Below are 24183 nucleotides of genomic sequence, written 5' to 3'. Positions count from 1 at the left end.
AACACTACTGCTCATATTCAGTGGGCCGCACAACGTGGACGCAAACCTGTAAGCTAGAAACTTTTTTTGGCGTATGCTCCAGGCGAGTAATTCCTATAGGACCGAAAGGGTGCCATTTTTAGTCCGGTATCCAGCTCTTATTATACATCCATGGTGTGGAGTGGTGGTGGGGGAGAGTGAAGGGGAGTGGGGGACAGAGGAGGACGGGCTCCTGCTGTCCTCTGCACGGTGGGCTCTCTTACATCAATTTAATGTACTTCTTTTTTTTCATGCTAATCTATGATTAGCCAAGACACATAAAATGACGCTCCAAGGGAGGACATCCTCTCTAACCAATCAACAACCAGAATACAATATTGACATTGCATCGGTCCAATGATAGTTTCCAGATTTTATCTTCAATTCTCTCCACTGTAAGGCAGTAGATGAAGTAGATAACGTGCAGTAGATAGCTCCTTGAGTTAGCCAACGCAACAGCCTGGAGGACTCTTTATACATCCATGGAAAGACTGTTAAGGACTGTTGTTAAGCTAACAGGAGAGTGGATTTGGACTGTGCGGTGCAGCAGCGGCAGGACGCACCGGGGAGGCTGGAGAGAGAAGCAACCAGAGAAACAACCAGGAGAGTTAGCTTGTTTGTCATTGTTGCTAATGGTATCAGACTGGTTAACCAGCAGCCACAACGTTCTGTTAACTAACAAACAAGATGACCAACAGCTATAAATGGACGCTATGACATGAATACTTCATCTCCATGAAAGAAGAAGACGTCAGATAACGTGAGTCAGATACAGCTTCTCTCTCTCTGTCTCTTTGGTCGCTAATTTCATCTCTGACGGTTAAATGTTTCTGTGGCTGATGTGTGAATTTATCTCTTTAACAAGAATGCAGCAGAGATCATATAATGTGCTGTGGGTAGTTTGCTTGTTGAAGTTACAGTGAGCTGTCTGGACTCACTCATTCATTTGGAATTGATCCTGTTTTAATTGACGATGACGATGTGTGATTAGTGAATGAGTGTGCAGGAGGTCTGGCTGCTGGCTTGTGAGAATTTCTTCAGTTCGTTTTTAAGCTGAATCTATATTGAGTAATACGCTTAAAGTAACTAGAATAATAAGTGTTAACATGTCAACTTTGTAGACTATATTTTGAAGGTCGTGCATATAGATAAGAGTGTGTAAGTCATGTATTTGATACATGCATTAATACTATCTGATGTGTACCTACACTTTTAGATCTGTGAATGTTTTTAGTGTTCAATCTTTCTTGTATTCAGCACTGATCTGTACCTGTATCAGATTATAAGCTTTGTGGTACTTTATATATTTCCATATACTAAGAAAATACATAGGAAACACGTGTAAATCATGTGATATGTTGTCTGTTTCTGATGAGAACATAAATCTGTTGTAACAATAGAACAATACTATAAATTTGAATTTCGCTTTGTTGATAAAATGACACATTCTGAACCACTCCACCGCTAAAATGAACACTTCTTTGTTTAGAAAAAATATGTATATGCTATGTCTTCACCACTCAGGGGTTTTTGTGTTTGAAAGCAAATTGCTTTATTGGCATATAAAATTGCCCCCCACCCCTCCCTCCGATTTCATCAGGTAGAGACAATGATATAGTATGATGCAGTTTGTTGTAAAATTCCATGTTGGTTTTCCTCCTGTCCTCCCAATTTTTTGAGTCACCTGCCGCTACTGGTATCAGTGTGGTTAACAGCAGTCATTAGTACAAATCTAATGACAATATTCAAGTATTTTTATCATTGAAAAACACTTAATGTAATCTGTGTTCATTAAACTGACAGCATGCAGTTTATCTTTTCACCACCAGAAGATGTCAAAGCTTCATCAATGAAGAGTAATATGCCACATTTAATGCAGAAATTAGCTAAATTATAACTGTACTGATCATCAATAATTATCCTTTAGAATAATTATATATTATAACTTGTCCAGTTATAATATCCAAGACAAACCAGCAGTAAGTGAGTTACATGTAATAATAATAAAGCTAAAGATGTGTTTAGGCTCCAATGCAATCCAATACAACAGCTCTGCCATAAATTCTACTTTATGAAGTTTATACATTTTCAGTTTTTATTGACATTGTCAGAAAGGTGATAATTCTACTTTATGTTTATTACTGAGGTGGTAGTGGGTGGTGGTGGTGGTGTACTGGAGTGCACTATATTGAAAAGTGTTCATAATATTTTGTTATATTAACATATTAGAGGGCCAGTGTGTGTGTGTGTGTATATATGTATATGTCAACAACAAATACACGTGAGGAAAACTGTCACTAAAAACTCACTTGCTCTGACGATGTGACCTCCCCAGCCTGCTGTCTAAATCCATTTGCAGATTAGATGATCTTAATATCAAACAGCTCTGACGCTGCTCCTCTTTTGCAACTCTCAATTCACCTTCTGAGAAAATGGGGTTTTATTAGATTTGCTTAGAAAATAATGAACATACTTGACAAGCTTTGAACTTGTTAAGTATGTTGACACGTCAAGTATTGTGACACACACAATACTGACCCCTAAACAGGGTTGGGTATCCTTTGAATTTTATCGATTCCAAATCTGCTTATCGATTCCGGTACTTATTAATTCCCAGTTTCGATTCCAATGTGGTAAAATAAATACATTTTAAAAAAAGGGGTCGAGATCAAATGTTCAAATTTTAAGCTTTTACTTTAATTTGAATTGTTTCATTAAAATGAGTAAATTCAAACTTTTAACTGAACATTTTGCTTTTGTTTTGAGTACTTTCTGACTCTCAATGACACGTGCAATCATTGTAAAGGCCAATTAATACAGCGTGATAACTTTGCAGAATAGTACAAATCAGTCTGTGATTGTTACAAACGGTTGATCAGTGTTTTTCTCATCAGCCTTCTAACACAATAATCTGTTACTCCAACTGGACCTGCTGGAATATTTCATTGTGTCACCAGCACTTAAAACACGACCACACCAACATCTCCTTGTATTGTTTTCAACAGCGCTGTTTTCAGTCTGAATGCAGCTAAGGAGTTGTATGTTGCTGCATGGCTTTTTTTTAGGTGTTTCTGTTCAAGTTTAGTTTACTTTGGTTTCAACAGGAATTACCCATTTAACCTCACACGTCCCTCTTTCTGTATTTCTGTTCAATTTTAGTTTCACTTAATCTGACAGTCGTGGCACAGATAGATTTCTACATTCAGACATCCACCCGAAGGTAATGTAACCACTTTTAAATGATTTCTCGTTACTTCTGGCTGTTGTTAGCTTAGTTACAGCACATAACTGCAGTTGTTTGTTTGCCAGAATTCCAGCGTTAACTGTTCAGGACGACGGAGTAACTACCACCATCAAATATGTCCGCCATTTTGTGTCAGTATTTCAGGAGTTTCTGTGTGTGGAGTAGCAGCTGAAGTGATTTGATCCTCAGTAGGTGAACACAGTGTTATTAATACTGTGTCCCACCACTGGTTTATGACTGTCGGCAGGTTATCCTGCCTGAATCAGCCTGTGGAGGAGGTGGAGATGAGCCGCTGTTCACCCCACTGTCTGAGACACTTAGTACGGCCCCGCTCGGCCGAACAACCGCCGGAGAACTCTGTCTGACTTTCCTGTGTCTGTAGGTGACTATATACCTGTTTATATAACTACAGGACTGATGTAGAGACAGCAGGGGGGCAGGGCGATTGGAGCAAATGCACCTCATTAGTTAAGTAGGGGGAGCAAAGTTATGTTTTTTCTACCCCACTTTTTGTCTTTTTAAAATGTAAGTTATTATCATAGAGTCCCCCCTTCCCCCCTTTGAGTTGGTTCAGTCCAACCCGTTGATCGGAGCACATTGACAGACTGACAGAGCGGAGTGTATCCTCTTAGCGCTGTAGTGTCCGAATTAACAGTCAAATGTCCAGTGGTGGAAACTGACTCATTTAGACTTCTACAGACTGCTTTAGTTTCAGGTTTAGGGTTAGGGTTAGGACCCCCAGATCCCCCCCACCAATTATTTATCTTTCCAGGTTTGCTCCCTCATTTTAAAATATAACCAGGCACCCATGGTGAGTAGCTTAAGTTATTCTATTAAATAAAGACACTCTTCCAACATGAACGAGTGTCGCTTCTTTATGGAAATGTCTCATCAAATGTGTTTGGAAATTTGGATCCATCTGCTTTTGTAACTTGTAGTACATTCACTCCAGTTCTGTACTGAAGTACAATCTTAAAGTAGCCTACTTGTACTTCTATTTACTACTTTATATTTATACTCCACTACATTACAGAGGGAGATATTTTACTTTGTACTCCACTACATTTTTTTCCACAGCTATGATTAAGATTTTATATAAAAGTAAATGATCTGTCTATAAAATATGAGTAAAATAAGATATGATAGACTTTGTTGTCCCAGTGGGATGTTTACCTCAGACATCAGTGTCTTCAGTATAACATCACAGCAACAGCAACAACAATAAAAATAGATACATCCATCAATTGCACATACCCATCTATATTATAAAAGTGCACATATAGAGTAACACTCAGGTATAGATTAAACTACCCAAAAGTACACTCACTGAGCACTTTATTAGGAACGCCTGTGCAATTTAATGCAATCCAATACAACAGCTCTGCCATAAATTAATTAATGAAGCTTCCTCTCAGGTTCAGTCAGTGTGAGTCAGTGAAAGTAAATCGTCCTCCATGCATCATGTGTGCTGCTCTTCACTTCACGGCAGCTTTGTGAAGCCATATAGTAGACTGATAGTAGAAGTACAGCAGCTGATGGCAGCTTTCTCTGCCTGACGCTCTGTCTGGTTGCATTCACACTGATATATTTAACAGAAAATAACAGTCAAACACAGGAGGAGCAGCTGCTATTTACGATTTCACAGGAGAAATGACGTAAAGGATGATTTGTGTTTCCTCTCCAGATGAAGGTAGAGTGTGTGTGTGGCTGATGTGGATGTTACTTCAGCAGCATGAATCAGTGTGAGGACAGAGATAAGGGAGTCCCTCCCTGTATAAGCTCTCTGTGTGGGGAATATGACTGCCAGACAAAAGCTCAGAGGTGAGATGAGAATCTCTGACTGTTCTCCACCATCATTATTCACACTCAAAGCTCTGTGTGTGTTTTGTTGAAGAACAAGGAGGCAGCACAGACCACACTCTGTTGGACCTAGACCTGAACCTGACTGTGAACCTGGATCTGGACCTGAACATGAACCTGAACCCAGCTGTGTGTCCTTAAAGAGTGACTAGTCAAAGGACAATGTTATTAATTTTAAACAAAGACAGTCATCTGATAAAATGTGAGTTGTTCTCAGTATTAAAATTGGGACAATATTAACTAAAATCTCAATCAGGATAAACAGTTGTCAGTTGAATTATTTGAAAATGACGGCAGTAAGGAAAAAATATTTAAAATAGTAAAAGCAATAGTAATACTGTATATAAAATAATATAAACAACAAGAGTATAAAACATATGAATGTATGTGGGCTATGTAAAGTGCTGTGTGCATGTGTTGTTTCTATTGAATTCGACACGTTTTATAGAAGAATTCTGCTGAATATGTGAGCTTTAATGAAATGATAAGTGATGTTTTCCTACCAGAATCCATCAGAGACCAGACTCTGCTGGACCTGGACCTGAACCTGAACCTGGACCTGAACATGAATCTGTACAATCATCTGATAAAATGTGAGTTCTTAGTATTTAAAATGGGACGATATGAGCTAAAATCTTGGATCATTTATTGATATTTCTTATATGAGTATGAGTGAATGCAGCTCTGAAATAAGTTTTAAAAACACACATTTACTGGCTGAACGTCTCACATGGAGGCTCCAATACTGACAGAAGCACCAAGTAAACATATAGATGAGACCATATTTTACGCATGGTCTCTCTGTAATAACAAAGTAGCATTACTTTGTGATTGCAGCACACTTTCATGCACACCCCGAATGACAGGCACACAGAAAGGACTGGTAAAAAGGGATATGTTTTGATGGTCCACCAGCCCAAAAACGTATTTTTTCACAGTTCACCGGCTCACCGGGATTTGTCCCAGTATGCCTGTACACCAGTGGCTGTAACCTAATGTTGCGGCTGTAAAACGATGGATAAATTGTTTTGAGCCTCACATGACCCCCACAAAATGACTCGTTTCACTATCAGAATTTGATCCATTTTGTCCTATAACATTTGGAAAGTCTAGAAGAGCTGCATGATTAACGGCCAAACAGCCAGAGTGGGAATGTTGCACCCGACATTAGATTTAAAAACTCTGTATACTGTAAATTACAGAGCAATTTATCTGGCGGTGATAGGCTTAATCAGCATTGCACGAACTGTGTTCATATTTGCATTCGTTGACTCCACGGGCAGAAGAAGAAGCAGTAACAATGTTGTTTATAAGGTATTTTTATATATTTCTTGAGAACCACTCATCCAAACAACTTCACACTCGCACTTCCTTGAGTCTTCAGCAATACACCTGCCAAGTGTGAAGTAGATCGGATAAATGGTTCTTGGGGTATGCGAAGGACACACACATACATAAAGACAGACAGACAGACAAACTGACAGAGAGATTCCTTGTTTTATATAGAGATGACAGAGAGAGTAAAGTATCGAAAAAAGTTACCATTGGTTACCATTACCAAATTCCAGGTACTGGTATTGGTTCAAATGTGAACAGAACCCGACCCTACTGTTCACATCCAAATATCACTTGATGGACCTTTAGCTTGTGTTTTTCTCTGTGTGGACAGACATAATGTGAGCTCATTCTTCATGATTCCTCCACAGAGTGGACAAGGAGAGCTCAAAGGTTCCCAGTGGTCAGTCTGCCCAGCAGCATCAAACATACGTGGACTCCATATTTATGGTCTGTACAACTAGTTTTACATCTATTCTGTTCACAATCATCTCCATGCTGCACTTTGTAGACCAGTGGATTGTCAGTCTGTCCAACATGGATCTCATGTTTGCTTCATGATTTTAGTTGAATGTGTCATTCATATAGTATTCTGTTCCAGCTGCTGGAAGAGAACATTGTCACTTTTGTGAAGAATGAGCTGAAGAAGATGCAGAAGATTCCGAGTCCAGATTACCCAGAAACCTTAGAGAGTCAGAGGGAGGATGAGGAAATGTTGGATGGTGAGGAGGAAGAACAGAGGAGGAGCAGCAGAGAGGCATTTCTGAAGATTACTCTGCACTTCCTGAGGAGAATGAAGCAGGAGGAGCTGGCTGACCGTCTGCAGAACAGTAAGAGAAATTCTATAAATATTTAATATGCTGGATAACATTTACTGATGTCTCAAGAGATGGAGGAAAATATGTTTATATATGCATTCTTTAAATTGTCATATTTTCTTTATTAATTATCAATAACTATTGATCCTATTTCTTGTCTTTCTTAAGTCTAACCTAAAGAATAAGTTCCAGTGCGTGTTTGAGGGGATAGCTAAAGCAGGAAACCCAACCCTTCTGAATCAGATCTACACAGAGCTCTACATCACAGAGGGAGGGACTGCAGAGGTCAATGATGAACATGAGGTCAGACAGATCGAAACAGCATCCAGGAAACCAATCAGACCAGAAACAATAATCAGACAAGAAGACATCTTTAAAGCCTCACCTGGAAGAGATGAACCAATCAGAACAGTGATGGCAAAGGGAGTGGCTGGCATTGGGAAAACAGTCTTAACCTTAGAAGTTCACTCTGGACTGGGCTGAAGACAAAGCCAACCAGTACATACAGTTCACATTTCCATTCACTTTCAGAGAGCTGAATGTGCTGAAAGAGAAAAAGTACAGCTTCGTGGAACTTGTTCATCACTTCTTTACTGAAACCAAAGAAGCAGGAATCTGCAGGTTTGAAGAGTTCCAGGTTGTGTTCATCTTTGACAGTCTGGATGAGTGTCGACTTCTTCTGGACTTCCACAACAATGAGATCCTGACTGATGTTACTAAGTCCACCTCAGTGGATGAGCTGCTGACAAACCTCATCGGGGGGAACTGCTTCCCTCTGCTCACCTCTGGATAACCACACGACCTGCAGCAGCCAATCAGATCCCTCCTGAGTGTGTCAACATGGTGACAGAGGTCAGAGGGTTCACTGACCCACAGAAGGAGGAGTACTTCAGGAAGAGATTCAGAGATGAGAAGCTAGCTAGCACAATCATCTCCCACATCAAGACATCACGAAGCCTCCAAATCATGTGCCACATCCCAGTCTTCTGTTGGATCACTGCTATAGTTCTGGAGGATGTGTTGAAAAGCAGAGAGGGAGGAGAGCTCCCCAAGACCCTGACTGAGTTGTGCATCCACTTCCTAGTGGTTCAGACAAAACTGAAGAATGTCAAGTATGATGGAGGAGCTGCGACAGATCCACACTGAAATCCAGAGAGCAGGAAGACGATTGAGTCTCTGGGAAAACTGGCTTTTGAGCAGTTGCAGAAAGGCAACCTGATCTTCTATGAATCAGACCTGACAGAGTGTGGCATCGATATCAAAGCAGCCTCAGTATACTCAGGAGTGTTCACACAGATCTTTAAAGAGGAGAGAGGGCTGTACCAAAGCAAGATGTTCTGCTTCGTCCATCTGAGCGTTCAAGAGTTTCTGGCTGCTCTTCATGTCCATCTGACAATCATCAACTCTGGAGTCAAGCTGCTATCAGAAGAACAAACAACATCCCAGAAGTCTGAGACTATAGAAGAATCTGCAAAGACACGTTTCTACCAAAGTGCTGCGGACGAGGCCTTAAAGAGTCCAAATGGACACTTGAACTTGTTCCTCCGCTTCCTCCTTGGTGTTTCACTGCAGACCAATCAGACTCTCCTATGAGGTCTGATGAAACAGACAGGAAGTAGCTCACAGACCAATCAGAAAACAGTCAAGTACATCAAGAAGAAGATCAGTGAGAATCTGTCTGCAGAAAGAAGCATCAATCTGTTCCACTGTCTAAATGAACTGAATGATAGTTCTCTAGTGGAGCAGATACAACAGTACCTGAGATCAGGAAGTCTCTCCACAAATAAACTCCTGCTCAGTGGTCAGCCCTGGTCTTCATCTTACTGTCGTCAGAAAAAGATCTGGATGTGTTTGACTTGAAGAAATACTCTGCTTCAGAGGAGGCTCTTCTGAGGCTTCTGCCAGTGGTCAAAACCTCAAACAAAGCTCTGTAAGTACACAGATGCTTAGATTTATTCATCATTATATAAATACTCTGCTGTCCTTTCCACAGGAGGAAAATATAACTAACCCATTATTTTTCTCATTGTTGTCATTATCTTTCCAGGCTGACTGACTGTAACCTCTCAGAGAGAAGCTGTGCAGCTCTGTCCTCAGTTCTCAGCTCCCAGTCCTCTAGTCTGAGAGAGCTGGATTTGAGTAACAACAATCTGCAGAATTCAGGCGTGAAGCTGCTGTCTGTTGGACTGGAGAGTCCACACTGTACATTGGAACCTCTCAGGTCAGGATTCAGCAACCTGCTCAACAGATAAACATTTAAAATCTGAATGATATTACAGGATAAACATTAAACTTGAGTAGGATTGTCTCTGCTACTATGAATTGTCAAACCATTTTTTACTAAACTTAAGCAGTAGAGAATTACTTTCTGTTGGGACGGGCAGTAGTGAGTTTGGTTATTAGCAATAATTCATAATTATCATAGATAATTATGAATTATGAAATCAAGATATTGTTAATCTTACTCAATAATTCTGGCACCAACTGTTGGATCTGTGAGGAACACAGTTGATTATTTGCAATAATTATCAATTATCAAAGATAATTAACTAATTATAACAATTAATAGAATTATTAATATGAATTAACAAATACGGGGCACCACGCGGAAACTGGGACCAATAACCAAACAAGGTAGTCTCATAAATGGGAGTTCACCCAGAATGTTAATATCCGAGAGATATCAGCATTTGAGGGTGAACAAGGAAGGGTTGAATTCGAGCTCTGACTCCTTCAATCAGCCACTTTTACAATATGTTACACACAATAATGACAAAAGAACTTCTCTTTAAAGATATAACAGTGTTTATTAAACTTAGGAAAATTAACAAAGTTAACAAATACTTCATTCAATAAACAACTATTCTAAAATCTAATTCTACCAAACAAAACACAACAGCTATGTACAGGGTTGAGCACATGCAGGGGAATGCGTGTGTGTGTGTGTGTGTGTGTGTGTGTGTGTGGCAAGATGGTGAAGGGGCCTGACGTGATGACGTCGTCGGGCTGTGACACGGACGTGACTATGGGAGGAAGTCACGTAGCGCGAGAACCGGATGGCAGAAGTATGGCGGTGTCTTGGTTAGACAGAAGCAAGATGGTGCTGCCTGGTGGTCGGTGTCTTGCACTCACCCAATTCTGTGGAAAACACATGTGTCTGATGGTGGATAAGGAAAGACAAAGCAAAGTTTTGTCCGACGTTATCTGACCATCAGATGTGCAAAAATATGTCGGCGCGTGTATGTGTGTGTGCGCGTGTATGTATTAGTCAAAAGAGAGGGAAGAAGGAGAGAAGGCGATCGTGAGAGGGAGAGAAGCGGTTCCTTTGTCCACAGAGAGTGCACGTACGGAAGGCAGTCTGTGATGCACGTTGTCTGGTTTCTGATCGACAAAGCAACTTACTTTCTCACTCATGATGGCACAAACACAGCAGTAGTCCCGAGCGGGACAAACACAAAACAGTCTAGCGTGGTGAACACAACTAAACAGGCAGCAAACTTAAAATACTCAGAGTAAAGCAGAGAAAAATGGACTTGGCGGTCTGTCAACTCACAACGAAACAATAGCAATAAAGCTAAAAAACTAAATGCTAAACAACAGCAACTGATGCTGAAAAGAACACACAACTAACACTGCCTCTACCCAGACTTATGCCTCTTACTTGGTTGCTTCAGAAAGCGAGCAGGGTGTGTGTGTAGTCCGTCTTTCTGTCCGGCTTTGTCCTTGGCTCAGAGGCAGATGGTGGCCGTTCTCGCACGGTCGGCAAAAATCATGGCAGCTGGCTCTCAGCGGTGTGGCGGAGAGAACAGCAGAGTCGACTTGGTGAAGAAGAGTGGAGCGTTTCTTCCTTCTCGAGGGAATTTGAGGACGCTGGTTGCAGCAGCGGTCTCTCTCGGATCCAGGAATGTGTTCGGGTGATCATGGGGCGAAGTCTCGTCTCATCCGGCGAGGGGAGTCTTCGATGAGGGGAAAACACATGCGTGGGGTACCCCCTTTAGTCAAGCTGACTCGCAGAGGAACAGAGGTTACCCCTAGCTCAGTGACATGGGAAAGGCGTGTGCTTCAGGGCATGTTCAGTTTTTAAAAGGGCAGTGATGTCATGGCTGCGTCATCAGGACGCTCCGCTGTGCAGGAGTGTCTCCACCAATGAGGGACTGTATGTTGACTGTTCCCTGGTAAAGTGTGAAAATCGCAAAGTATCCTTGGAAATGGAGTTTGCAATGGACTCCCATTGTCTGTAGCAGCATTTTGGCGCTATTCCTTTGTCTCGGGGGAAACAAAGGAAAAAGCACCTCGTAGTCAGGCCTCACAGGTTACATATAGGCCTTCTCTGTGTGACCTCATGGTTTGAGGCCCAACATTTCCATGCAGATTTTTATTGTTTTCTTTTGTTTTCCTTTTGTTGTTGAATTATTTAATACCACAGATGATTTTACACATTTCTACTAAATGTGTCTAAATACTGTTGTACCTGAACAGCTAAGTATTCAACAAGTATTCACAGGGGGTTCTTCAAGCACCAGTTGCAGGCTAAAGAGCAGACTAGTTTGTCTGGTGGATACTTTAATGAACCACTGTGAAGTCACATTTTATGGCAGGAGGCTTCTTGATTTTGTGTGGTTAAAAACATACCAGCATACCAAACCTGAAAAGTGCACACAGCATTCTGCTAAAAGTACATCTTTATTTTTCTCTTTGGCAAAAGCTTCAATCTTCACAAGCACATTTTAGTGTTTTTTAACATTTAGATCACAATGACGAGGTAAAAACATGCTGCTGAATCATCCCTCAACTGATGACTTTTCCCGTCTGGCTGGATGCTCAACTTTCTGGAACTCCCTGATTCAATTCATCTTTTAGTTTGTTAGTTAGTTGGTTTGGAGACAGTTTGTTGTTGTATCTGACTGCTCACAGCAGTACTCTCAGACTGTCTGACATGTGTATTTTGTGTTTTTGCAGGCTGTCAGGATGTCTGATCACAGAGGATGGCTGTGCTTCTCTGGCCTCAGCTCTGAGCTCCAACCCCTCCCATCTGAGAGAGCTGGAGCTGAGCTACAATCATCCAGGACACTCAGGAGAGAAGCTGTTGTCTGCTCAACTGGAGGATCCACAATGGAGACTGGACACTCTCAAGTATGGAGAGATAATATCTGATAGAGGAGGAAGAGCTGGAAACATTTTCTCTGTCAGCGCTGATTGCAGATCTCAACTGAATCTTTGAGTTTTTGTTATTTCTAACTGAAGTTTCCTGTAAATGTTGAAAGTTAAACCTGATTAGATTCAATCAAGGTCTCAGAAGGATTGGGATTACTGGATTCAGATTGGATAAAAGTCTATCAAAGCCCAACCCCACATTTGAACAGAATAATAAAACAGTAGACTAGAGTGATGTAACGTCCATGTTTGCATGCTGAAAGCGAACATACTGCTCTGAAGCCCTTCCTCCTTTCAGGGTGCAGTCTGCTGGAGTCCAATGGTTGACACCAGGTCTGAGGAAGTGTAAGTGTGTTTTTCATCTGATTCATGAAAACAAAGCAAACTTCAAACTGACATCACTCATTCACATCCTACTGAGGATGAAGATGATTTCATCATCAAGCAGATGGTAGATCAATAAATGCAGCTGTATTGTGTCTCCTTCTCTCCATCAGATTTCTATGAACTCACACTGGATCCAAACACAGTAAACAGAAATCTCAAACTGTCTGACAACAACAGGAAGATGACATGTGTGAAGGAGGATCGGTCATATCCTGATCACCCAGACAGATTTGACTTCTGGTCTCAGCTGCTGTGTACAAATGTTCTGACTGGTCGCTGTTACTGGGAAGTTGAGTGGAAAGGAGGGGTTTACATATCAGTGAATTACAGAGGAATCAGTAGGAAAGGAGACAGTGATGACTGCAAGTTTTGAATGAATGATCAGTCCTGGAGTCTGTACTGCTCTGATCGTGGTTACTGTCTGACACAATAAGAGAGGAACATCCATCCCCTCCTCTTCCTCGGTCTCTAACAGAGTAGCAGTGTATGTGGACTGTCCTGCTGGCATTCTGTCCTTCTACAGACTCTCCTCTGACACAGTGATCCACCTCCAAACCTTCAACACAACATTCACTCAGCCTCTGTATCTTGGGTTTGGGTTTGGGTCAGGTTGGTCTCGTTCACTGTCTCTGTGTCCTCTGTAGGAGGGTTAGAGTCTCCTCCTGTTAGAGAAACTTCCTCATGTTATTAGTACAAACCTGATCTTTCACAGGGTGTAAAGGTTACATCTAAACCCAACATAGTTTCCACATGACTGAGTGGCAGTTTGTTTTTCAGTCACATATACTGTACATATACAGTACATGTTGTTATATGATCTCTCTCTCTCTCTCTCTCTCTCTATATATATATATATATATATACATATATACTGTACATACCGGTATGTAATATCAACAGTTTGTAACAGCAGAATAAACAAATGAAACTCATCAGACTCATCAGATGCAGAACATGTAACCAAAATGTCCCTGGTTAGATTTGTCCAGAACTTTGCTGCATGTCATACTCCTCTGTTGATATCAGTATTAGTAGCAATTTAATATGTATGTTCACATATATAGTGTCGTAATCAGACTGATGAACATTAGTGCCAAAATAATGCAGTAAATGAGTTATAATGTCTGTCTGAATATCAATATTACTGACAGTGCTCTATGTGGAGAGTTGTAGTTACTGACTGTTACCACTGGAGGGCAGTGATCATGAGAGTTTCTCTATGAGTCACTTTAACAGTCAAATTACATCCAGATCAATATTAAGCATCAAAGTTTGTATTGAAGACATCACTGTTGGTGTCAGTGTGGTTAACAGCAGTCATTAGTACAATTCTAATAACAATACTTAAATATTTTTTATCATTTAAAAACACTCATCTGTGTTCATTAAACTGATAGCATGCAGTTTATCTTTTCACCATCAGAGGGCGCCAAAGCTTCATTAATGAAGAGTAATACGCCACATTTAATGCATAAATTAGATATATTATAAGTGTACTGATCATTAATCAATAATCACTCTTAAATATGATCATCACCACATTAAAGTGTTTGTCCAGTTATGATATCAAGGACAAATGACCTGTAAGTGAGTCAAATGATAATATTGAAGCTAAAGATGTGTTGAGGCTCCTAAATGACACTTATACTCTCCTCATCTCTACTTTTACCGCCTCCTCTCTTCCTCTTATACTCTACTTTTTACCTCCTACTCTTATACTTTCTTTTGTACCCCCTTATACTCTCCTTCTTTTTACACTCTTTCTTTTTTTTTACCTCCTCCTCTCCTTTACGACCTATAGATATGTCTATGAGGACTATGGACTATATCCATAACTCTAGTCTCAAAGAAAACCAAGCATACACCACTTAAAGACTGAGATGAGACATTAACAAAAAGAAAGCCACTGAGACAGCTACATAACCTTGAAAACCTGTCTTCAGTTTGTATATTTATGTACCCCTGTTCTCTGCTTTTCTTGTTAATCCTTTACGGTTTCGTGCAACTTTGTAAGAACCAAATAAAGGAATTCATTCTTACAAAACATTAACATCAAGACAATGTGACTATTTGGTTTTAAAACTGTAATGTGTATCAGCCTTTCAAAATAAGGTATCTTATAAATTATACACATGAACTTAGCAGTAGTGTAATTTTATTATTTGCATAATACATTCAGTTTCAAAACAGCGTCAACCAAGTCCAAAACCTGAAGACTCAGTTCTAACAACAATTAGCCAACAATCAGAATAATTGCTCATTCTGCGACTGTTCAAGGTCAATTTATCTTAATTACTGTATCTCACACAAATCTGTAGTGCTGCCTGGCATAAACAAAACAAGAAAAAAAAGATTTCACTTTACATAGGGATGGTGATGATGGTACTGACTTTCTACATCACCAAACTATATTTAAAAATACACAAAGTGACACTTCTGATCCAACTGGCCAATTTAAAAGGTGACTTAAGTTACAGCGGAGTATAAAATAACATCACAATCATATCAATAATGCAGAAAGTCCTTCAGTTTTGCAAATATTCTAATGTGGGCTCATAAACATCCTGCATTTGAGTTATTGTCAAGACCAGTAATATCAACAATTTGATTTAAAACCAGCTTTATATTCCTGTGAAATAAAGCAAATTGTCAGCTAAAGAAACCTATTCTAAAATACAAAACCTGTTATGCTGTTTTTTTCTTGTCTACAAACGTAGATTCAATATTATTAACGGGCCAATTTAACAAATTTGAAGCTCCAATATAAATCCAGATGACAGGAATTAGATTAGATGATAATGGTCAGTCTCTTATATTGCACAGAAAGCATTTAGTTTAGCACTTTTTACAACCAGCAATGCACTGAAATCAGATGCTTCTGTAGTTTATCCACAAGTGACCTTTGAACCCTGAGGTGGGAGATTAGTTTCACATAAATGATTGTAACAGGGAGTAAATCGAGTGCACTCGAGCATTATATACAGGAGACCACAAGAATAGGTCACTCAGTTTTTGATCAAGGTGGTCATCTGAGTGGTTGACATAAGAAATTGTATGGCGAACGCAGCCTATAAATATACATCAATACTTATTTTTTTTGGCCAAATAATGAATTTGTCACTGCTGAGTCTATACACATGACGTTTTTAAATCTCAAAATGCGTTTAAAAATTGTCTGTGCTAACAGCACAAGCATAAACTATCTATCTTACATTAATTAACAACACCTACATAAGACCAGTCCTGCCATCATGAAGGAAATTCACTTAAAAAAAAAAAAAAAACTTAGAACCTACAATTTACTGTTATCTGTTTAAATAAAATTGTGAACACATTTCCTAAAGTCAAAAGAGAACCAAGGCTGGATTTGTGATGTATTCAGGGTGAAAACAAAAAAAAGGGGGGTAATGTACCACTGATTACAAAACCATCTTTATGGACACATTAAATGATTTTACATTCTGATGAGCTTTATTTTACTGCAGAGGTCACTCTTGTTAACTGGAAAATGGGCCTGTGAGCTGTAAAATATCTGGAAGGAGGAGGAGGAATAGACAAGGCTGCTGGACATCAAAATGTGCCTTTCATCAATAATGATACCAGTTTATTAAAAGCATTCATCAGGTTGTGCTATAAAGGATTTGATTCCCTTAAAAAGTGCCACCGAACTGATTTAAACCCGCATGGTGTCAAAAAGTTGCGTGTTCATTTCGGATGTTTCTGTGACTGCAAAGTTTGTTACCTGGTTCCGGAGAGTTTTGAAGCGTATTAAACCAAATTACAGCATTAGTATTCTGAGGATTAGAATATGTAAATGAGATTTTATTATGTATTTTCCCTTTAATGTTGAGTTTTAATTGTTCTTAATTTTATCCACATGCATGCTGCCCATTGTGTAACTTGTGAGATCCAACCAAAGGAATTAACTCACAAACCTAAAATGGTAAGAATACCACTCTTTCCTCTCATATGATAGCATTTCATCTTCAAAAACCGTGATAAATACGACTTATTTCTTATTTTCCTGATGGGCACATGACAGATAGATGTCTCCATACTGTACCCAACATGCAAAACAATAAAGGAAAAAAAAGAGGAAAAATTAGGAAATGGGAGTAGTTTCTGATATCATTTTCACAGTTCATATCCAGCTTAATAAATAAATAAGCTTCCACACAATAGCATAGATCAAGGTGAGTGAGTGAGTGCATACATGCATACATGTATGTTGAGTGAGTCGTGGGTGAGTTTAATGTTGGAATGTATATCTGTGTTTATGGAGTGACTATGTGATTCGGTGAGTTCAATATGTTCTGAAATGAAGTCTGTATTTGTAGGTGGGACAGGCAGGGTGGCGAGAGGGGGACATTGTGAAGTTGGCAGGTGAATTGTATATATATATACTGCAGTTTAGAAGCGGATGAAGGTGGCATCGATCTGGCGTACGCTGGGCAGTGCCAGCATGATCTTTCGCCGGTACTGTGGATCCTTCTGTAGTGGGTTTCTTTCCAGGTAGACCGTCTCCAGAGACTTGGCGTTCTTCAACTCATCAAGGTCTGACCAGTTATCTATCTGATTGTCATTCATCTGGGGGAGAGAGTGAGAGATCACACATCACGTAAGACAACACAATTGGTTTTAGTTCACAAAATTTAGGAACTTAAATTGAACTTAACTGAGGTTTCATTAGTGAATAAAAAGAAGGATTAAAGTTACTTTGCAAATGAATAAATCAATAAATATTTAACACTAAAATGGCGTCATAAATGAGTAGTTAAAGTTGCAATACACGACATTCAGCCCCAACTAGATGTCAGCAAACAACTATTTGCTATGTAAAGATGTAGTGAAGTAATGGTGACCTGAGCAGAGAATGAAGTCACACTCTCTCTATGTGTGTTGTACGCCGAGCTTCTCTATTCTTTGTTTTGATAGCCGGTCTGGCTGTGTGTGCATGTTAGTGCAAGTGAGTCCTTCTGTGTCCGTTTCCAAGTTGGTGGCCGCATCACAAACCTTCTCACATTACAGCTTAACAGTACACTAAAATATGTTTCTAAAAACATTTCAGGAAGTAACAGAATCTTGATCCATATCTTATCAGCACTGCCTAGTTTGACAGTTTGATCTGAGTTTCATGCACTGTTGGTTCAGGGACCGCGTTCTTTGTTATTTCCCCCCCCAACTTTATTGAGTAAAATGATGTGCACATTTGTTTTGGTTTGAGATGCTGGTGCTACTGCAACATCTAGTGGAGCTGACTGTCATATATTGCACTTTCAAAGTAATAAATAAGTAGATGAAATGACACAAGATTTTAACGTAATAATTCATACCCTAAATAAGTTGTGGTAGAATTTGTAAATCAACTTAACAATACAAAGGAATTAAACAGCAATAACTGATTTTAATGTACATTTGATCTTTTTATGGTTTCCCATTTTCTTTTCCATGTGTTAACAATGATCTGCTCCACTAGGTTTTTGTACCAAACTTTGTTGAAGCACCAACGGCTGTCGTAAGAACTCTCAATAGCTGTCACCTGAAATTATTTGTGAAAACTTGCACAGACAAATAGACTAGTCATTTAGTTTTAGTTGGATTGCTCAAATTAGATATATATTTATTTTAAAGTATTAGTTGCACTGTAAATGTCATGGTAGGGCAAGCATAGGTGTAATTAATTTAATAATGACTGCTTTCCATTTGTTCCAGGGCTCTGTATTGTGCATGCTAAACCTGTGCTTTTTCTGCTGCGTCAAGTCAAAAAGTCTGCTGTGAAAAAGGTCTATTGGTAAGGCTCTACGTCCTCTGTAACGACATTGCATAATTGAAAACATAATAAAAACAGAGCAACATTCTTGTTTAACTTTATAAATTAGACTGATAACCATACCCAGAACTCCTGCAACTCTGTCAGATGGCTGATGTTTTCAATTTTCTTTACTCGATTGGCTGCAATGTCCAGGGTTGTAAGCTTTTTCTGGGAGGGAAAACAACAGTGTTTGAATGTATAGAACAAACTTTGTTGTTACGTGTTCTCACAGTTAACAAAATACATGATGAACAGTTTGGCGTTCAGTCCTTTCAGAAACGAGCTGTTGAATTTCTACAACTCACATTGTTTTCCAAGCCCTCGATGACCTCAATGCCATTGTGACTCAGATAGAGCTCTCTCAGGTTGACGAGATTCTGTAGACCCTCAATTTTAGTAATCCGGTTACTCTGAAAGTAAATGCACAGAAAATAATTTAGGAATATCTCAATACACAGGGCTCTTTTTTTGGTTACCATTCCATCAAGTGCTGAAGACGACGTGTGAGAATACCTGAATGCTTAAAACAGTCAGATTGTGTAAACCCTCCAGGTTCTGAAGCATAGTTATTTTATTGGTGCCGAGGAATAAACTTTGCAAAGACGTGAGTGTATCCAGGTTCTCAATGACCTGTGAGCACAACAAAATCAAAGAGTCACAAATAAACATCAAAAAAATTTCATAAACACATTCTACTAATGCCCTATAACGTCTTACTTTACACCATAATTTTTGCCGAAGCACGTTTAGATTTGCTAAGTTTTAACAACATTTCCCACTGCCCAAGAGACCCTTTGTGTCCTACCCGGATGCGGTTCGAGCCCAGCTCCAGCATCTCCAAGCCTGTGAGGTGTTCCAGGTTGGCAATGCTGCTAATTTTGTTGTGAAGCAGAAAGAGTTTCTTCAGCTGAGTCAACTGCTCTAAACCCTCCACCTTCCTTATGAGGTTGAAGGACACGTCGAGCTGCCTGTGGTTCAGTCAAACAAATGTGCTTATTAGTGTAAATTGTATTTAAAGCAGTTTTTTTCTTCTATAATGCCTCATGAGAAATACAACTGATGCTCTAGAAATTGATGTCATCATAAACAACTTGACTGATATAAGGAACCCGATCTTGATGGAATCTGTGTGATATGTGGAGCCAATACAGTCTTTAAGACATTAAGACAAATTATTTCCTTCATTAATAAATACTTAATGCACATTGCCATAAAAAATAATCATGTTCAAATAGAGCATATACAGTTTTCTTCCGACTTACTCCAACTCTGTGAGGTGCCGCAGGTTCTCCACTTTGCGAATCTGGTTGTCATAGAGATCTAGTTCCCGCAGTGCGATCAAACTGTCAAGGTTTTCTATCTTTTTGATGAGATTCTGTCGTAAGGAGAGTGTCTGTACAAAGAGAGGGATGAAAAGAAAGCAATTAATTGATATTAACTGATATACCACTAGCTGTATTTTATCAAAGACTCTTCTTAGAGAAAGGGGTTTTCTGTGCATCTTCCAGCAATATGCAGCTGAATCTGGTGCTTCTCAGGTCAGGGACAGTAAATGTCAGATGAGAAAAGACTGGCACAATGCTGAGGTTAACCAGTTACTTACTTTAGCCTTCTGTAGCACCTCCAGTCCTTCAATCTTTCCGATACGACAATGAACAAGATCAACATCCTAGAAAGACAACAGACACTGTAAGGTGACATACTGTCTATAAGTAGTGGTCATCAGTGTTGGCTGGATCACAACAGCTGGTCCAGCTCTATAAACACCTGTAAAGTCTGTCCCTGACTGACTGACTGAGTAACTTCATTGGTTGAATGAGTGATGAAGTTACACCATTGTTCAAAGGTGGACACCACTGGTATATTAAAGTTATACCAGTGGCAGCCCACATAGGTTAACACAGCAAAATACTGTTACAGTGGTGAAACATCATTTGTAAGAAAGGAACTTTTTACATATAAAACTGCACTGCTAACAAAAAACTGACTCTGTGTATAAACTCTACAGATAAAATGTGTCATGAATAAAAAGGCTGCCTTCCTAAAACACAACTCAAATCTTTTATAATCATTCAACCAAAACAAATCATTAGAGATGAAGGTAATTTTACTGACAAGTAGGGCTGCAATTAACAATTATTTTCATTAACTTTTAATTTGTTGATTATTTTTTAGATTAATTGATTAATCTGTAAGAAAAAAAAGAGAGAAAAATTCCCAGAAGATGTCTTCAAATTGCTTGTTTTGTCTGACCAAAAGTCCAAAGCTTGAAGATATTCAATTTAAAATTATATAGAGAAAAGCGGTAAATCCTCACATTTGTGAGCTGATCTAGAGAATGTTTAGGGATTTTTGCATGATAAATGACTTAAATGATTATGTCAATTTAAAAATAATGGCTGCAGATTGATTTTTCTTTTGATTGACTTATCATTAAATCGTTTCAATTCTGCTTAAAAACAATATAACTTGACAACATTCAATGACAGTAGCTCACTTCTTCCTCTGGGTCCAAGGTTATGGTGTCCATGTCAACAGGAGACTCTTCTTTACCTTGATTGAAAACAAGAACAAATCATACAAACTAATATGAACATTGCAACCAAAGCAAGATATTCATAAACATGACACCGACACAAAAAGGCTTGTTTTAAAGCAGTTGAGAAGATTGATAGTTATGTAACGTTGTCATGTAGACAAACTAATTGCTGTGTTTCACACTTATGATCGCTCATGTTTAAGTGACATTACAGTTGGTAGCCTCAATGACAACATGTGTCGCCTTACGTGTGTCATGAATGTGGATGTGATGATGTACCTGTGGTAGCAGGCTGATTGGTGTCCACGTCGCCATTGATACTCTTCCTCCTGGTCTCATCATCACCAGACTCCTCAGACTCACCCCTTCGGTCCACTACAGTCAGCAGGCAAAGAGGAGTTGCATTTCACCACAAAGATGCAGAACTGTGATCTGATTTAAGTGTCAGTGACTGACACATTTAGCTGATGCACATGTGATACGATGCAAAGACAAGGCCCAGCTCCACCTCCTCGCACACTGAGGAGTCATGTGGAGCATTTACCCTCTGTTTGGCTGTCAGCGGGCTGTGACAAACCAAGGCTATTAGTTAGATCAGCAGTGCGCCAAATTGATATTACACCTACCTCCCGAATTAAATCAGTTAATTTTATTGCTGTGAATGCCAGTTTAAAGACAGTTTGCAAGCTTAAGGTTAGCTAACTTACATTGACACACACAAGCTAACAACACACTGCTAACCATGTTCGCTAGCCTCGGTAGCTGACTGGACCACAGTAGACAGGTTTACCAGCTAAAATTGTAAACAGGTTATATACAATAATACAGTTTCAGACAATTCACGCTAGACTACACAACGCAGCTGGACAAAATGAAACCAGGTGTCGATTAGCAGGGCAGCGTGAGTTGACGTTAAGATAGCTGAATAACGTTAGCTAACGGGTCTTGTTGTTAGCCTGTTAGCTACGAAGCCAAGCATGAATGTCCGCTTATTAACAAGGAGAACGCGTCGCTGGCTATGCTCATGGAAAAATAGACACGTTTGTCTGGGTGAATGCCGGTTTACCCAGCTAATATAACAGCGGCGAGGCTGTATCTTTACAAATGTACTCACCTTCCATTTCTTGAAGATCTCCAATAGACTGGGAAGCCATGTTTCCTGTAAACACTCCTGACAACCGCTCAGCCAATCAGGAGGAGGCACTAGCCGCAGTCGAACACAAGAGGGCGCTGACGTCACAGGAGGTGAAAACAAACAAACTGTATACACATTATATTGTGTAGTTATATAGATTTAATAACAAACACGTTTTATATATAAGTAAAATAACTACGTACATGTACTCAAGCACTGTACTCAAATACAATAGTATCACTTATGAATACTGTATACCAAAACAACCAGACACATTAACTCAGTCACTGTGCAGTAACTCTACTGTAATACTCACTGTACCTAGAAATTATATACATTTATTTAGTTTAAAATACAAAATGTGCAATAACATGTATAAATTTCATTCATTACTGTATATTTGAGCAGGCTGTATAAACTGTACACATAACCACCGACTATATATAAATATATATATATATATAGTAACTCATCACTTTTTTAAAACATTTATTATTTGTTTTAGTACTCCTTGTACTCTTCACACATTTGCAGTAATTGTATCTTGTTTACAGAATTTTTTTCCCCATCCATTTGAATACAAATAACGTCCATAAAACACACATCATAGTGATATGTTTATGTTTAATTATTTTTGTTTGGCTTGTTGTCCTTGTGTGTCTTTCTGAAGATTGTTGTGTGTCAGCACATTGAGAGCCACTAAAATGGGGTCAAATTCCTTGTATGCGGAAACATACTAGGCCAATAAAGCTGATCTGATTCCAAACTACCAATCAAACACTATATAAAGTGGCTCAAATCCAAAATACTGTTTACCTGTTAATGCATCAATAACCAAAATAAACAAATAAAATAATAAATATACTGATATAACTCTTAAAGTTATACTGAAATTATACTGGTTTATTTATTGCAATAATATTATCATTCTCATATCATTATGCTTTTATCATAATGTCCATCATAATTTCCTGTATTGTGTTGCTTGTTGTCTGCATTGTCAGACTATGATTATAAGAACTGTAAAATACATGTGCATCCAAGACACCTGAACAAACAAACATAAGAAACAATAAGCAGGAACACAAACACATGAAAGCGTAGCCTATAAAAGTGCAGTTTAAATAATTTTACTTTATATCACAGCAAGCTGGCCGTATTGGATCACATGAAGCTTAAAACAGCCTTACTCCCAAAATACCATCTCTCCGTGAAGTACCCTGCACTCTCACAGCACAGTGTTTATACAGTCACTTCCCATCTGTCTCGCATACCTTCCATTTTAAGAGTGTGCTTGTATAAGATTGAGGCACCTAGTCTCAAAGTCTTGTGACAACACCAGTACCCAAATCATTATCCTTTAGTTATAAGACAAGATAACATAACGTTTTATGTAAACACACATTCACAAAGCAGACACAGAAAGATACTTGTACAAAATATCTAATCATAGTATATGCACATATGTCACTTGTTTCTGATAACATAAACTTTTAAAGTATGATATAAACAGGAACATAGAATTCATACTTGACCTATTGTGTAGATATGCTCACTGAGAGACAGAGATAAACAAAATGTTCATATGAAAAACAACAGACTTTGTCAGCCAGGATGACACTAAGTGGAACCACACATTTTTTGCTTACCAAGATGTAACATAGCCGACAAAATCCAGCTTAACTGGATGAATGGCTAAATATTTTTGAAAGTTGTGTGTCACAGAATCAATGACAAGCCAGACAACAGTTAAATTCACTTCTTAACTTTTTTTCAAAAGTATACCTAACAGAAAAAAACCCAAAACAGAATAGGCTTTTTGTGTGGATGTTATGCAGGCACAGATAAATACCAGCTCTGTATGGGAATATAATGCGAGTA

The 24183-nt window shown here is 39.0% G+C and overlaps 2 protein-coding genes across 2 annotated transcripts; one reads left to right on the top strand and one right to left on the bottom strand.

Annotated features, from left to right (window-relative positions):
• The first annotated feature begins 5285 nt into the window (after positions 1 to 5285).
• On the top strand, positions 5286 to 9071 carry LOC137194201 (NACHT, LRR and PYD domains-containing protein 3). The gene is made up of 5 exons (XM_067605850.1): positions 5286 to 5324; positions 5629 to 5715; positions 6829 to 6907; positions 7059 to 7287; positions 7487 to 9071. Exons 3-5 carry the CDS (start codon positions 6905 to 6907, stop codon positions 7756 to 7758), a joined length of 504 nt encoding a protein of 167 aa, XP_067461951.1. The 5' UTR covers positions 5286 to 5324; positions 5629 to 5715; positions 6829 to 6904; the 3' UTR covers positions 7759 to 9071.
• Positions 9072 to 14954: 5883 nt separating this feature from the next.
• On the bottom strand, positions 14955 to 22372 carry ppp1r7 (protein phosphatase 1, regulatory (inhibitor) subunit 7). Its single transcript, XM_067605849.1, has 10 exons — positions 22282 to 22372; positions 21447 to 21542; positions 21126 to 21181; positions 20232 to 20297; positions 19891 to 20021; positions 19434 to 19596; positions 19142 to 19258; positions 18934 to 19038; positions 18710 to 18796; positions 14955 to 17403 (listed from the first exon to the last, which is right to left on the bottom strand). Exons 1-10 carry the CDS (start codon positions 22319 to 22321, stop codon positions 17227 to 17229), a joined length of 1038 nt encoding a protein of 345 aa, XP_067461950.1. The 5' UTR covers positions 22322 to 22372; the 3' UTR covers positions 14955 to 17226.
• Positions 22373 to 24183: the final 1811 nt, after the last annotated feature.

This window comes from Thunnus thynnus, chromosome 12 (assembly GCF_963924715.1).
Source record: "Thunnus thynnus chromosome 12, fThuThy2.1, whole genome shotgun sequence".
In the NCBI taxonomy this organism is placed as follows: domain Eukaryota; kingdom Metazoa; phylum Chordata; class Actinopteri; order Scombriformes; family Scombridae; genus Thunnus; species Thunnus thynnus.
The sequence above is the reverse complement of the archived record's forward strand: the minus strand, read 5'-3'. Positions and strand labels throughout refer to the sequence as shown.

What these genes read in the sequence shown, in the direction of transcription:
- LOC137194201 (XM_067605850.1), top strand. An exon ending in GGCTGACCGTCTGCAGAACA is followed by an intron (nt 7,288 to 7,486) that starts GTAAGAGAAATT and finishes TTGAGGGGATAG; the next exon opens with CTAAAGCAGGAAACCCAACC.
- ppp1r7 (XM_067605849.1), bottom strand. Translation starts at nt 22,321, where the DNA reads ATGGCTTCCCAGTCTATTGGAGATCTTCAAGAAATGGAAG. An exon ending in CAATCAGCCTGCTACCACAG is followed by an intron (nt 21,182 to 21,446) that starts GTACATCATCAC and finishes TTTTCAATCAAG; the next exon opens with GTAAAGAAGAGTCTCCTGTT. An exon ending in AGGTGCTACAGAAGGCTAAA is followed by an intron (nt 20,022 to 20,231) that starts GTAAGTAACTGG and finishes CTCTTTGTACAG; the next exon opens with ACACTCTCCTTACGACAGAA.